The sequence below is a fragment of the Salvelinus namaycush genome, chromosome 2 (assembly GCF_016432855.1).
Source record: "Salvelinus namaycush isolate Seneca chromosome 2, SaNama_1.0, whole genome shotgun sequence".
In the NCBI taxonomy this organism is placed as follows: Eukaryota; Metazoa; Chordata; class Actinopteri; order Salmoniformes; family Salmonidae; genus Salvelinus; species Salvelinus namaycush.
Genome location: NC_052308.1, coordinates 708900 through 725468, shown reverse-complemented (window position 1 = coordinate 725468; position 16569 = coordinate 708900). Strand labels below are relative to the sequence as shown.

The following is a 16569-nucleotide window of genomic DNA, read 5'->3' as shown; positions in this document are numbered from 1 at the left end:
ATATATAAATATCTGCAAGTTTGAACAGAATAATTTAACCACATTGTGACTGCAGTGGAGTCCAGTATCCATTTAGAGCAGTAGGCTACAGGACCAGGAGAGACTGGGCCTTAGTCATAACTGCTTAATTAGGGCCTTACCAGGGAACATTCTGGGTTTGGTGTGTAGTCTGGTCAGTCCAGTTATAGTGAGTAATGCCCACTAACTGCCACCACCTGAGTAGTAGGGAGATGAAAGCATCTGCTTGATAGTATAAATTATATGTGTTATGAAAAGGAGACTTATATCTGCTAGATAAGTGTATATACACCTGCCCTGGGCATATCCTCTCTCTTCCTGTCCTATCCTGTCTCCCATTCCTTCCCCTCCCTTTTCCTGGCATCTTCTCGCCTCCTCCTTCCCCTCCCACCCTTTCCTTGGCCTTTTCTCACCTCCTCTTTGCTCTCCCTCACTTCGTACTAACCAACAACACTGTTATAGTACCTATTAACTACTTGTCTCTCACATTAAAATGAATCTTTATCTACAAATAGACCTATCCCATATTTCTATCCCTTTCTCTCTGGCTGCCCAGGGCAGGAGAGCATGGCGTTCGGGACTGTTGTTGATATCGCACGTTTGGAAAAAGGTAAACCGAGAGGAGACTTGTGCAGATTGAAAAAAAGTGTGTTCAAATGTGAACGGTTGTCTCAAAATCATGTTCGCCAATGGAACCGAGGAAAGTTAAACATATCTCGAAACATGCTATTCAGGCCTTTTCCCTAAACGTTGGCTTTTGGAATTAGATCTGGGTTGTGCAACACTCTGACAGGCTGAGACTTCACACCAGGTCATTATCACTGTCTCACACACACCGTGCCACACACAGGAGGGGCAACAGCAGGACACCACACTATAAAGTGGGCAATATTTTATCCAGGACCCCCTGCCATGTATTCTCTCCTGAGCCTGGTCTTCTCTGCTGGGCTTTTTCTGTTATAAACTCTGAGGAGCTGGAATGGACTGTATTCTATCATGAGGACTGAATGACTTGCCATAGAAACGATTACAGTGAATTTGGGGCGTATATTGACCTATGATTGCGTGTGTATGTGTTGTATTATTTACAAAAGCAGGGACGCACTCTTTCAATTTATCTAGATAGTGTAGGAGAAATGGAACAGCTGTCTGGTATATTTGTTTCCTGGTATTTGTTAGACAACCCTTACTATGTTTCCAGTGTTTTACAATTTGAGGATAGCTTTGGAAATATGTTTTCATGAACACTTCCGTGTTTATCCTTCACATGCATATCTTGTGGATGTAGGGTACGTGTTTATCCTTCACATGCATATCTTGTGGATGTAGGGTCCGTGTTTATCCTTCACATGCATATCTTGTGGATGTAGGGTACGTGTTTATCCTTCACATGCATATCTTGTGGATGTAGGGTCCGTGTTTATCCTTCACATGCATATCTTGTGGATGTAGGGTCCGTGTTTATCCTTCACATGCATATCTTGTGGATGTAGGGTACGTGTTTATCCTTCACATGCATATCTTGTGGATGTAGGGTACGTGTTTATCCTTCACATGCATATCTTGTGGATGTAGGGTACGTGTTTATCCTTCACATGCATATCTTGTGGATGTAGGGTACGTGTTTATCCTTCACATGCATATCTTGTGGATGTAGGGTACGTGTTTATCCTTCACATGCATATCTTGTGGATGTAGGGTACGTGTTTATCCTTCACATGCATATCTTGTGGATGTAGGGTACGTGTTTATCCTTCACATGCATATCTTGTGGATGTAGGGTCCGTGTTTATCCTTCACATGCATATCTTGTGGATGTAGGGTCCGTGTTTATCCTTCACATGCATATCTTGTGGATGTAGGGTCCGTGTTTATCCTTCACATGCATATCTTGTGGATGTAGGGTCCGTGTTTATCCTTCACATGCATATCTTGTGGATGTAGGGTCCGTGTTTATCCTTCACATGCATATCTTGTGGATGTAGGGTCCGTGTTTATTTGCTTCCCAGGATGAAATGTAATTCACAGTCCTATCTGTGATACATCTATACACTGGATCAGTCTGGTGTAAAGACACCGTGCTGGATCAGTCTGGTGTAAAGACACCGTGCTGGATCAGTCTGGTGTAAAGACACCGTGCTGGATCAGTCTGGTGTAAAGACACCGTGCTGGATCAGTCTGGTGTAAAGACACCGTGCTGGATCAGTCTGGTTTAAAGACACCGTGATGGATCAGTCTGGTTTAAAGACACATTCATATTATATTTGGACTGATTTGATTTTTTTTTAAATTTAACCTTTTATTTAACTAGGCAAGTCAGTTAAGAACAAATTCTTATTTACAATAATGGCCTACCAGAAGGCAAAAGGCCTCCTGCAGGGATGGGGGCTGTGATTTAAAATAAAGGAAAAAAACACATCACGACAAGAGAGACACCACAACACTACTTAGAGACCTAAGTCAACAAGCATAGCAAGGCAGCAACAAATGATCTGCCTCAACACTAGTTACTATTTTAGTGCTCAACAGCTATATGTCACGGCAGTCATTTAAATCACTGCTTTGCTTCGGCCCAACTTATTTTGTGACGTTCACTGACTCCAAAGGATTCCCAAAGAAGACACTGGGGATATGTTTTGTTTTTTGGGGGGGATAAAGTTGAACTGTTTTTATAATAATAAAATCCAAAAAATCACTGCTTTCATATTTCTGATTTTTAGAATTAGAAAAACTTCTAATCTTATCCATTCACACTCTGTTCCACTCCTTAATTCAACCCATACACCCTACACTATATACACACCGACAATACCTGAAATCAACCAATAACACTGCTTTCATTTATCTTTAATGCATTTGTTTTCAAGCTTCCATCACTTTAGGGTTGGAGAGGGTTGTACATTTACAGAGAAGGTGACATTGCATGTACAGAGATGTATACAACAGTAGGGTTGTGTGTTGAACGAGGCTGTTCCATCACTTTAGGCTTGTGCATTGATGGCTATAATGAACAGTGTTGTAGTGTGTGAAGAGGAGACGGATATAGAACAGGGCTGTTTGGAGACGGATACATGACTTCCGGGTTGTGCAAGAAAATGAAAGTTTTATTACTATAGTGTTGTAGTGTGCCTGGTTAAAAGGCAGCGGAAGAGACAGACCGAGAACCCGACCGAGCGAGGCTCAGGCTGCCCCCACCCTGCCACTAGGATGACAGGAGGTCCTGCCAAACGTGGTGCCCCTGGAGTTGCCTGAAGGACCTTTAGAAGTCAGGGCCCTCCTTCTTTAGAGCCTTGTAGTCCGTGTTGACGGCCACCAACTGCGGAAGGAGAGAATACATTTAAATACGTTTCGCTTAAATTAAATTAATCAGCCTGTCTTTAGGAAAGCACATGCAGACACTGTGTGTTAGCATTGTCCTCTGTTGGGAGACTATTTATTTTCCAACAGCCTCTGTCTCGTAGAGCCACTCAGGACTGCTGCTCTTTGCATATGTCATGGACAGTGCTGTGTGTGTGTGTGTGTGTGTGTGTGTGTGTGTGTGTGTGTTTCATGGACAGTGCTGTGTGTGTGTGTGTGTTTGTTTCATGGACAGTTCTGTGTGTGTGTGTGTGTGTGTGTGTTTCATGGACAGTGCTGTGTGTGTGTGTGTGTGTGTTCATGGACAGTGCTGTGTGTGTGTGTGTGTTTCATGGACAGTGCTGTGTGTGTGTGTGTGTTTCATGGACAGTGCTGTGTGTGTGTGTGTGTGTGTTTCATGGACAGTTCTGTGCAGGACTACACACAGAGACGGATTACAAGGTTTTGCGTCGCCACTGACTATTTTCTGTCTCCATGTTTTCCTTGATTGGTCAGCTGTCAGCCCCTCATCTCCACCCTCCCTCCTCCTCCTTCCTCCTCCTCCCCCCTTTCTCCCCCCCATTCCTCCACCTCCCCTCATCCTCTCCTCATTCCTATTATTGTTGGGGAATACAGTGGAATGTTGATGTGAGACCTTTGCCTGTTGTAGAGAATTAAACATGGCGAGTGTTGTGACCTTTCATCCAGCATGACGTTCACTACGGCTGCCACACACACACACACACTTTAACTACAGCCTTGAAAAACCCACACACAGTTTCTGTTGGAATAACACCCAGCCAATCAGACCCTCCTGTGGGGATTTATTCATTTTGTGTTTCTCTTGTTTAATATGATCATTAGCTGTCTGAGGTGATGCTCCTTGTTTAACGTATGTGTACGTGGATTCAGGAAAATAGCACCACAAAGTCTATTGTGTTAGAGAATATAAATCCTTCAATTTGTTATGAGAGTACAGTAAGTTAGAGAATAGAGAGCCTTCAAAACCGCTTTATGAGGACAAATGGAAAGATGTTGCCGTGTCACTCTGGATTGGTTTCGGCCGTGTCACTCTGGATTGGTTTCGGCCGTGTCACTCTGGATTGGTTTCGGCCGTGTCACTCTGGATTGGTTTCGGCCGTGTCACTCTGGATTGGTTTCGGCCGTGTCACTCTGGATTGGTTTCGGCCGTGTCACTCTGGATTGGTTTCGGCCGTGTCACTCTGGATTGGTTTCAGCCGTGTCACTCTGGATTGGTTTCGGCCGTGTCACTCTGGATTGGTTTCGGCCGTGTCACTCTGGATTGGTTTGGCCATGTAGGTAGTGAACGTAATGAGTTCAGCGGTGGAGTGCCACAGTCTAGGTCTGTGACCTGAATGGCACCCTATTCCCTACATAGTGCACTACCTTTGACCAGCAGTGAACCATTTTTTTGGGCGCACTATGTCGGAAATAGGGTGCCTTTTGGGACACAGTCTTGAGGTGTAGTGATTCTGTGGGTGTGAAGAGGAGGGAAGGATATTCACCTTCTGAGAGGGAAGGATATTCACCTTCTGAGAGGGAAGGATATTCACCTTCTGAGAGGGAAGGATATTCACCTTCTGAGAGGGAAGGATATTCACCTTCTGAGAGGGAAGGATATTCACCTTCTGAGAGGGAAGGATATTCACCTTCTGAGAGGGAAGGATATTCACCTTCTGAGAGGGAAGGATATTCACCTTCTGAGAGGGAAGGATATTCACCTTCTGAGAGGGAAGGATATTCACCTTCTGAGAGGGGAGGATATTCACCTTCTGAGAGGGGAGGATATTCACCTTCTGAGAGGGGAGGATATTCACCTTCTGAGAGGGGAGGATATTCACCTTCTGAGAGGGGAGGATATTCACCTTCTGAGAGGGGAGGATATTCACCTTCTCTGAGAGGGGAGGATATTCACCTTCTCTGAGAGGGAAGGATATTCACCTTCTCTGAGAGGGAAGGATATTCACCTTGTACTGAGAGGAGGGAAGGATATTCACCTTGTACTGAGAGGAGGGAAGGATATTCACCTTGTACTAAGAGGAGGGAAGGATATTCACCTTGTACTAAGAGGATATTCACCTTGTACTGATAGGAGGGGAGGATATTCACCTTGTACTAAGAGGAGGGAAGGATATTCACCTTGTACTAAGAGGATATTCACCTTGTACTGATAGGAGGGGAGGATAATCACATTCTCTGAGAGGAGGGGAGGATATTATCCTTGTACTGAGAGGGGAGATATTCACCTTGTACTGATAGTTTGGCCCGTATGTGTTCCAAGGCTCAGGATTGTTCTTTCTGTTCCAGCTGGAAGAAGAAAGGAGGATAGGCCAGGCGGGGGGAGAGAGAGAGAAATATGATTATGAGTTGAGGTTAACACAATAGAGATCGATAGAGGACTCGTCTTTATAGCTGTGCCATTTTATAGCGTCATGAAAGCACGGGTTAGCGCCTTTTGAAGCGATCTCCATTTTGAAGAAGTACATTTCCTTCTTCGCGATTGGCTGATCTCTCCTGATGACCCAGTTTGACATGACTCCAACAGTGTCACCAGGAGGGATCAGCCAATGAAGTTGGAAGTCCCGCCCAGTTGACTTAATCAAAATGGTGGAAGTCCTCAATTCTTTTTTTTCTTCTTCTCACCTTTATTTAACCAGGTAGGCTAGTTGAGAACAAGTTCTCATTTGCAACTGCGACCTGGCCAATGATAAAGCAAAGCAGTTCGACACATACAACAACACAGAGTTACACATGGAATAAACAAACATACAATCAATTATACAATGGTGCTGCCCATGCCAATACTGCCTTTTGGCCAGGGTTGGGTAGGGTACTTTCTAAATGTAATCCGTTACTAGTTACCCGTAATCAATGAATTGTAATGTAACTTTTGGATTACCCAAAGTCAGTAACGTAATCTGATTACATTCCGTTACTTTTAGATTACTTTCCCTTTAAGAGGCATTAGAAGAAGACAAACATTTTTGTTACCAATTGAACGACATCTATTGCAGGATAAATTAATGTTAAAGGGACATGCTTAACACCCGGGCCATCCTACAATCTAAGCTAGATCCCCTCAATCTCACACAAATCATCAAGGAACCTACCAGGTACAACCCTAAATCTGTAACCATGGGCACCCTCTTAGATATCATCCTGACCAACCTGCCCTCTAAATACACCTCTGCTGTCTTCAACCAGGATCTCAGTGATTACTGCCTCATTGCCTGCGTGCGTAATGGGTCCGTGGTCAAACGACCACCCCTCATCACTGTCAAACACTCCCTAAAACACTTCAGCGAGCAGGCCTTTCTAATCGACCTGGCCCAGGTATCCTGGAAGGATATTGACTTTATCCCGTCAGTAGAGGATGCCTGGTTGCTCTTCAAAAGTGCTTTCCTCTCCATCTTAAATAAGCATGCCCCATTAAAAAAATGTAGAACTAAGAACAGATATAGCCCTTGGTTCACCCCAGACTACCCCTACCCCGGCCAACATCCTCAGCACCCCCTGCAGCAACTTGCCCAACCCCCCCCCCCCCCCACACACACACTTCTCATTCACCCAAGTCCAGACAGCTGATGTTCTGAAAGAACTGCAAAATCCAGATCCCAACAAATCATTTGGGCTAGACAATCTGGACCTTCTCTTTCTAAAATGGTCTGCAGAAATTGTTGCAACCCCTATTACTAGCCTGTTCAATCTCTCTTTCATTTCCTCTGAGATCCCTAAAGATTGGAAAGCTGCCGTGGTCATCCCCCTCTTCAAAGGGGAAGACACTCTAGACCCAAACTGTTATAGACCTATATCCATCCTGCCCTGCCTTTCTAAAATCTTCGAAAGCCAAGTTAATAAACAGATCACCGACCATTTCGAATCCCACCGTACCTTCTCCACGATGCAATCTGGTTTCCGAGCTGGTCATGGGTGCACCTCAGCCACGCTTAAGGTCCTAAAGGATATCATAACCACCATCGATAAAAGACAGTACTGTGCAGCCGTCTTCATCGACCTGGCCAAGGCTTTCGACTCTGTCAATCACCTCATTCTTATCGGCAGACTCAATAGCCTTGGCTTCTCAAATGACTGCCTCGCCTGGGTCACCAACTACTTCTCAGAAAGAGTTCAGTGTATCAAATCGGAGGCCCTGTTATCCAGACCTCTGTCAGTCTTTATGGGGGCGCCATAGGGTTCAATTCTCGGGCCGACTCTTTTCTCTGTATACATCAATGATGTCGCTCTTGCTGCTGGTGATTCTCTGATCCACCTCTACGCAGACGACACCATTCTGTATACATCTGGCCCTTCTTTGGACACTGTGCTTTAGACACAAACCTCCAAACAAGCTTCAACGCCATACAACACTCCTTCCGTGGCCTCCAACTGCTTTTAAATGCTAGTAAAACTAAGTGCATGCTGCCCGCGCCCTCCCGCCCGACTAGCATCACTACTTTGGACGGTTCTGACCTGGAATATGTGGACAACTACAAATACCTAGTTGTCTGGTTTGACTGTAAACTCTCCTTCCAGACTCACATTAAGCATCTCCAATCCAAAATTGAATCTAGAATCGGGATCCTATTTCTCAACAAAGCCTCCTTCACTCATGCCTCCTAACATACCCTTGTAAAACGGACTATCCTACCAATCCTTGACTTCGGCGATGTCATTTACAAAATAGCTCCCAACATTCTACTCAGCAAACTGGATCTAGTCTATCACTGTGCCATCTGTTTTATCACCAAAGTCTCATATACTACCCACCACTGCGATCTGTATGCTCTCGTTGGTTGGCCCTTACTACATATCCGTCGCCAACCCCACTGGCTCCAGGTCATCTATAAGTCTTTGCTAGGTAGTTCCACCTTATCTCAGCTCACTGGTCACCATAGAAACACCCAACCGTAGCACGCGCTCCAGCAGGTATATTTCACTGGTCATCCCCAAAGCCAACACTTCATTTGGCCGCCTTTCCTTCCAGTTCTCTGCTGCCAATGACTGGAACAAATTGCAAAAATGTCTGAAGCTGGAGTCTTATATCTCACTGTTACGTTCCCCAGTTTCTGTGTTCTGGTTTGTATTTGAGTGTGTGTGTTTCAGGAGAAATTCCTGTAACTCCCCAAGCAGCTGATTGGTCGACCCCAGGCTAATTGATGATTGGAGCTGACCCCGCCCCCTCGTCAAGAAGCAGCTGACTCTAATCACCATTGCCACCAGAAGATATAAAAGCCAGTGTTCTGTTCAGAAGAAGGGAGATCATGAGAAATGATTGGAGGTTAGAGGGAGATTGAATGTTTTGGAGAAATCATTAGAAAGAGTTCTGTGTTGTCTTTGTCAAAGCTTCTTTAGTGGCCTGAGTTAGTTTACTCAGTTTTGTTGTAAAGTGTTTGTGAAATTGTTAATAATTATTCTGTTTCATTTGTTCCCAGGGGGGAAGGGGAAGGCACTTAGGGAGTGCTTAGGCAAGAGGCCCGAGGGCATACATATACCCGTAGTATATTCAATGTCTAGGCACACTAGGTAAGACCTGGGCGGACCACCCCCTGTATTTTGGTTAGGGTACCAGGTGGTGCTAAGTTAGGTAAGTTAAGTGGGTAGGCAGGTTAGATAGGAGAGGGGGAGCTTTGATATTTACTTTCTTTCCTTTGGTTCCGTCCAGCCCCTTTTCCCCATATTACCGTTTAAGGAATAAATCCTAGTAACGGTAAATTCTGCCTTTGTCGTCCTTTCTCGCACCTACGGTCCATACCTCTTTCGCTTCACGGAGAGTTGAGTTGCAGCAGGGAGTTGCGTTCCCTCTTTTTAGAGGCGTGCGTAACACTCACCCTCTAACTTTTAGCATCAGCTGTCAGAGCAGCTTACCGATCACTGTACCTGTACACAACCCATCTGTAAATAGCACACCCAACTACCTCATCCCCATATTATTACTTACCATCTTGCTCATTTGCAGCCAAGTATCTCTAAGTAAACATCATCTGCACATCTATCACTCCAGTAGTAATGCTAAATTTGTAATTATTTTCACCTCTAGGGCCTATTTATTGCCGACCTCCCTACTCTTCTACATTTGTACACACTGTACATAGATTTTTATATTGTGTTATTGACTGTACGTTTGTTTATGTGTAACTCTGTGTTGTTTTTGTCGCACTGCTTTGCTTTATCTTGACCAGGTCGCAGTTGTGAATGAGAACTTCTTCTCACATGGCGTACCTGGTTCAATAAAGGTGAAATTATTGTTATAATCTAGAAGAAAAAGAAACGCACACCTATTTAGGCGAGGTGCTGGCTAGCGGAGTAGAAAACTTGAAAATAAAGGAGAGCCTAAGAGCTCAGATGCAAAAATATTTAATTTACCAACGTTTCGTCTTCATCAGGGTACAAATTATTGTTATAACCATGTTTTGAGGCTATACAGTGTTTGTTTGTGTTTACAAAGTTTACAAACATTGGAGTAAAACAAGCTTCTCTTTTGGGTTCTCATGGAGTGTGACAGTTGAACTGAACTCATGAGGCATTTATAAGTTATATTCTTCAACAATCGTGTGTGTGTGTGTGTGTGTGTGTATATATATATATACACATTTCTAAGTCCAAAAATGGATGTAGCAACTACCGATTGCCCCTTTCAGTCTATCAAAAGTGTTTCAAGTTTGATCATGTGTCCATTTGGCCAATGGATGTATTTATTTTATCAGCATGAATTAGATTGAGCAATAGAAGCCCCACTTTTATTCCATAGGATGGGATCCGCACTATGCAGCTGTTGCAAGAGCACATTTTTCACTGGCTGTCCATTGGTTTCAAAAACAATGATTGATAGGCAGCTTAAACTTCTTGAATTGAACCATTATTGGGTTCAAATACACATTTAGATTTGTGAACAACAACCACAATCCATAAAGTGTAAATAACTAAACGAGAGAGCAGCAGTGTGATTCACATCAATGCGCTATGTAGATAACCATTATAAGTGATATCCGTATCGCCGTAGACTACACCACTGCTGTCATCCTTACCTCCAAGCGTTTATTCAAGGTGGATCATCTTTGGATGCCGACAGCAGTCAGACCATTGGAAGACAACTTGGACTGTAGCCTACAGAAGCCTATTCCTGCTCTTTTCCCATGATCCATCAAACGCATCTGGTGTCTTCATAGTGGTCTCTGACTTGTGGTCAGACTCACTCAGGGGGAACAAACTTAAACTAGCGCCTTTTTTCAATGTTGATTTGAATGTCATTGAGAAAACAGAAGTGTCAAAGATTTTTTTTTTGCAAACCTCCTTTCTGAATTTAAAAGTAATCCTCAAAGTAATCATCTAGTTTTTCAAAAGTATCTGTAATCTGATTACAAGATTTTTGCTGGTAATGGATTACAGTTATCGGTTTTTGTAATCCTTTACATGTAACAGATTACATGTAATCTGTTACTCCCCAATGCTGCTTTTTAGGAACTAGAGGCCTCTATAATTCTATATGGGTTAAGACGGACAGTTATTGGCAGACTTCCTCTATTTATTCAGTAACAAAGTCTGGTTGTCCCAGTTCTGCACAGTCAAACTCAAACAAAGGCCCTCTCTAGAGTCAAGAGAATGAGAATGTCTCTGCTCTCTATCACGTGTCCCATTAATGACAAAGTTTAACAGAACAAAGGTACAGTGTCCAGAGAGTGTACCAAAATAGGAATGACCACAGTGTTGATCTCAACTTAATGATGATGATCTTATGTTAGTTTACTTTCTCATAGTCGTTACAGACACAGACTAATAAAATCCAGACAGAAAATGGCAACTAAACACTGTGAATTCAGTAGTGTAGGTCCTACCTGACATGGGGTCCCTTGGCCAGACGGATCAGATAGCAGGAAGCCCCAGTCATGCCCAGTACCAAGAAGAAGAACTGAGGGATGAGCTGAGGGGGAAAAGGAGGGAGAGGAAGGAAGCATACATTGGTATTAAAGCCATATGTGTACTAATGCATGTGTATGTGTGTATTATTGAGCTGCCTGTCACACATAAATACACTACCATTCAAAAGTTTTGCAATTTCTCGCATGGAATAGCCTTCATTTCTGAGAACAAGAATAGACTGACGAGTTTCAAAAGAAAGTTCTTTGTTTCTCGCCATTTTGAGCCTGTAATCGAACCGACAAATGCTGATGCTCCAGATACTCAACTAGTCTAAAGAAGGCCAGTTTTATTGCTTCTTTAATCAGAACAACAGTTTTCAGCTGTGCTAACATAATTGCAAAAGGGTTTTCTAATGATCGATTGGCCTTTTAAAATTATAAACTTGGATTAGCTAACACAACGTGCCATTGGAACACAGGAGTGATGGTTGCTGATAATGGGCCTCTGTACGCCTATGTAGATATTCCATTAAAAATCTGCCGTTTCCAGCTACAATAGTCATTTACAACATTAACAATGTCTACCGGTACACTATTTCTGATCAATTTGATGTTATTTTAATGGACAAAAAATGTGCTTTTCTTTCAAAAACAAGGACATTTCTAAGTGACCCCAAACTTTTGAATATTGTGTGTAATGTGTGTATTGTGTGTGTGTGTGTGTGTATTGGGGGGGAAATATGGTATACACACACACACACACTTTCTGTGGTTGTTATTCCTCTCCAGTCTCTGTCCTCCTCCATATGAATGAGTCAGATGGCCGTGTGAGGGGCTGAGGCTGTCAGCCTGGGTTGAGCCGGCAAGGACACTGGCACGGTAAGAGAGAAATTGATCCCTCACTAGCTCGCTCACTGCATGGTTCCCTGTGCTGTGCCAACCTCTCTCTCGCACCCACACACACAGCTTCTCTCCGCTCCCTGCCTGGCTGCTTGTCAGTCTGAGTGACAGGATAAGACAGGATAAGACACTGCAGACTTCCAGGACAGCAGGGTGGCGACGTTAAGAATAGATTGGATGTTGAAACATCAATTTAAACCATTAAAGCAGGGGTGAGAGGGAGGGAGAAAGAGTATGATCTAGTTATTTTAATTAGATGTCCAGATTTGTATTTTTTCCCTCTGCTGTCAAAACATAACATGACAGGCTACTTGTGGCAGCACAGGTTTGGGAACCCCTTCCCTACAGTATAACCCACCCATTAAGTAATCAATTGGATGATCAATAAATGTGTGGGCCTATTTATTTTTAGGCCTCTGGGTTTTTCCATTCCATGTGCTATTATTTATGTATCAGCTTCCATTAGCTAGACTTTGTGAGTTGTGTTGTTTTTCTGTAAATAAATGAATGGTCAATATGCTTCAAAACATATAAATTGATCATGATAGCCTAATAATATAAATTGATCACGATAGCCTAATAATATAAATTGATCATGATAGCCTAATAATATAAATTGATCACGATAGCCTAATAATAAACTGGTGAATGCTTTGCTTTCTCAGGTCAGTAAGTGGCAATATCAGGTGACTATTCAGTCAACAATTTTAGGGCTCCTGAGTGGCACAGCGGTCTAAGGCACTGCATCTCAGTGCAAGAAGCGACACTACAGTCCCTGGTTTGAATCCAGGCTGAATCACATCCGGCCGTGACTGGGAGTCCCATAGGGCGGCGCAAAATTGGCCGAGCGTCGTCCGAGTTTGGCCGGGGTAGGCCGTCATTGTAAATAAGAATTTGTTCTTAACTGACTTGCCTAGTTAAATAAAGGTTAAATTATTATTATTATTTTTTGAACATTGATGAGGTAAATCTGACTCTAAGCCCTTTTGATAGAGTAGGGGACAAGTTGACCAGAACGAGTGCACTATTTAAATGTAATCCAGCCTCTGACAGTGTTTCAGTATATTAAGTCTAGGTGAGCAAGTTTTCTGGGCGGAAGACAGACACGCTCTTAGAAAGAAAGGTTCCATAGGAGAACCCTTTTTGGTTACAGGTACAGCCCTTTTGGTTTCCATCTAGAACCCTCTGTGGAAAGGGTTCTACGCGGAACCTAAAAACGTTCTAGCTGAAACCAAAAGGGTTTTTCCTGGAACCAAAAAGGGTTCTTCAAAGGGTTTTCTTACGGGGACAACCAAAGAACCCTTTTAGGTTCTAGATTGCACCTTTTTTTGTGCAGACAGATAGGGGAATAGTAGTGGGTTTGTGGCCCTGTTTGAATACTTCAGAAATGCATCTTTCCTTCCTACCTTCCTTGAAGTAATCACAGATCTGAATTGGTAAGTATGGTGAAAGTAAAAGGATTCACTGATCTATAGATCTGTACATCCAGGCAGTGGCGTATCCAGGGGAGTGGCCCACGGCCCATCCTGAAATCTGATTGGCCACCCCACTGCCCCCCCCCCCCTCCCAGAAATTCTGAGATCTGATAGGTCGTCTCTGAATATATTGAGAATTTTGACCAAGATGCACCGACAGCAGGACTTATCAATCTCTCATCGGAGAAAGCATGCGAACAAGCGAAACAGCACCCTTCTGACTTTGTATGTGTAGCCTACGTATCTGATGCTGTCTGGTCAAAAAGAGTATGACATGTCATATTATTTTGGGCCGGACAGCAACAGATGGGCGCTGTTTGCCTCACTCTCGGATGCTTGCTCTGGTTAAATAGATTCAGCCTTTTACAAATTTAAGGACAATTGTGAAACATGGATAGACACGAATGAGAAATCATATTATACTTTTTTAATTTTTTAATTTAAACATTTAAATAATTTTTACTATGAAGCCGATAAAAACATTTAATCCATAGGAGGTCCCATAAAAAAAAAAGAGCCCGTTCCAAATGTTACGGTATAATTCCCACTCTGGATGGCACTTTCAAGTGAATTTACTGAAGTATGCTAATACAAGCATTGAATGTGTTGAACCATCATAGTATATTGGAAAAAATCCACCTTGCATCGATTAAGGTTAAAAATGTCATGGCCCCTCTAAACTGGGTCTGTGCCCCACCTTGGCCACCGAATTCAAAATGTTCTGGACACGCCACTGCCTCCAGAAACAAGGAAGGATTCATTTCTAAGCTTTTCAAACAGTGCCAGGGAACTGTCTGCTCTCTCTCTCTCTGACCAACAGGCAACTAGAGACAGAGCGTGCTTATTCTGTGAGCTTGGTTCTATATTGTTGTTGCACTTATCCATGTGTTGGTGGACTGCCAAGTCAAACCCGTCGATCTAAGAATTTGGGTCACTGGCAGCTCTGTAGTGACACTAAAAATAAAGCACGATCGTTGGGGCTTTTTAGCATTTGGTGAATATATGTACTGTTCTGACCCTTTAAATTGAACATCTGAATTTTAGTAGGTTGTTTTATCTTTGTATACAAACAAACTATAAGCTACAAGTATTTAATAATATGTTATGAACGGTATTAAACCAATCAGGTAACTCTGGTGTGCGCAATACCATGCCTAGGCTGCAAGTGCATACTGATCAGTCATTGGGCATTAATGGAATAATCTACCTCACAAACTGAGTCAGCAGGGGTGGACAGAGTACTGAAATATAGGTAATAGTGGAGAAAAACTACTCGAGTCAAAGTAGCTCATTTAAAAAGTACTCAGAGTAAAAGTAATTGAGTTACTTTTAAAATAAAGGTTACCTGAACCATTTTACACATATTTTCCCTGCATTACATTTCAAAAGGAAGATAGAAAATGTACGTAGAGTAGGAACTAAGCTCATTTATTTTATGAGTTGTAACGATGCACATCTGCATGTAAAAAAAAAAAAAAGATTAGTAAAAAAATATATACCATTATTTAAATAAATAAAATATTCAAAGCAATTTAAATGTATTGATGAATAAAAATGGAATACAAAATTAAGAGCATAAACGATAAAGTTGCCAGACTTCAATCCCTCATTTTACCCCTCTGTTACTTGTCCATGGGACCGGCTGACACTCTCACCCATTCACACTCACTCACTCACCCATTCACACTCACTCCCTCTTTCCCGCCCTCACTCAGTCTCTCACTCACAAACTCCCTTTTTCACCCACTGAAACATCCTACTCAAGTAGAAGTACTGTTACTTTAATGACATTTTACACAAGTAGACAAAATTACAGCAACAAAAGTACTTATAGTTACTTTGAGAGAGAGAGATTCTGCCCTACGTTGACATCTCTATTATTATGAAACCATTAGCAATGTCTGGATTACTTTGTTCCCTTTTCCAATATTTATGGGCTGTGATTTCAGACAAGTTCAATTGGATGTCAGACTTGTTTCATGGTATTTATATTTTAATGAAAGAGCAGTATAAAATGCACAATACAAGGGTAATGCTACCCCAGAGCCTTCTTTGTTTATTCTTCTTGTAAACACAGGGCTCACAGTGAAAACACATAGTCAAGAACCAGAACATTGAAACCAGGGATGGACATGGAACCTACCAATATAAATTCCTCTAATTCAAAGCGTCAGGTCAAAATGTTTTCCCTCGCCGGGGGGTATCGAGTCCCCCCACCATTTCCACCCCTGATTATAAACGTGTCACAGATTGAACCAGATTCAAAGGGGTCAAATCAAATCAACTTACCCCTGGATGTTTCTTAGCATGCGTAATCACTGTCCTAATCGGCATGTTTATCCCAGATCCTAGAACACCTACACACAAAAATAAACAAAAGTCCAAAAAATGTAAATACAAACTAATTATATTTTCTAAGAAGTCTCTAATGCTTTTGTGTCCATGTGAAAGCAGCTTCCTGTGTAGATATATGTATAGCAGAGCTGTATCGTTCAGAAAGTGTACAGCAGAGTTGTGTTTGATCCAGTCTGTTTCTGTCTGTGGCTATGGAGAGAGAGAACAAGGACCTGTTGTAAGTCCTCCCTTCTCCCTAGAGGCAGAAGGGGGTCAGAGGAACGGGCAGGGAGGGGAGGGGTGAGTGAGGGTAAGACGGGTGAGGGAGGGAGGGAGGGGGAGGGGTGAGTAAGTGAGGGCAAAGGGTTGGTGAGGTAGGGTAAGATGGGTGAGGCAGGGAGGGGGAGGGGTGAGTGAGGGCGAAGGGATGGTGAGGTAGGGTAAGATGTGGGAGGGAGGGAGGGAGGGAGGGAGGGAGGGAGGGAGGGAGGGAGGGAGGGAGGGAGTGAGGGTAAGACGCGTGAGGGAGGAGGGGTGAGGTAGGGTAAGACGGGTGAGGGAGGGGGGGGGGGGGTGAGTGAGGGTAAGACGGGTGAGGGAGGGGGAGGGAGGGAAGGTTAGCTAAATCC

General features: G+C 43.1%; 1 protein-coding gene across 1 annotated transcript; it reads right to left on the bottom strand.

The window, feature by feature from the left end:
• Nucleotides 1-2853: 2853 nt before the first annotated feature.
• On the bottom strand, nucleotides 2854-16143 carry LOC120057751 (cytochrome c oxidase subunit NDUFA4-like). The gene is made up of 4 exons (XM_039006229.1): nucleotides 15896-16143; nucleotides 11208-11293; nucleotides 5622-5682; nucleotides 2854-3334 (listed from the first exon to the last, which is right to left on the bottom strand). The coding sequence occupies exons 1-4, from the start codon at nucleotides 15938-15940 to the stop codon at nucleotides 3278-3280; spliced, it is 249 nt and encodes an 82-aa protein (XP_038862157.1). The 5' UTR covers nucleotides 15941-16143; the 3' UTR covers nucleotides 2854-3277.
• Nucleotides 16144-16569: the final 426 nt, after the last annotated feature.

Excerpts from the sequence above, each read along its gene's own strand:
- LOC120057751 (XM_039006229.1), bottom strand. The coding sequence starts at position 15,940 with ATGCCGATTAGGACAGTGATTACGCATGCTAAGAAACATCCAGGG. Across the intron at positions 5,683-11,207 it reads GCCAAGGGACCCCATGTCAG|CTGGAACAGAAAGAACAATC; the intron begins GTAGGACCTACA and ends TTCTTCTTCCAG. Across the intron at positions 3,335-5,621 it reads GGCCAAACTATCAGTACAAG|TTGGTGGCCGTCAACACGGA; the intron begins GTGAATATCTCC and ends CTCCTTCCGCAG.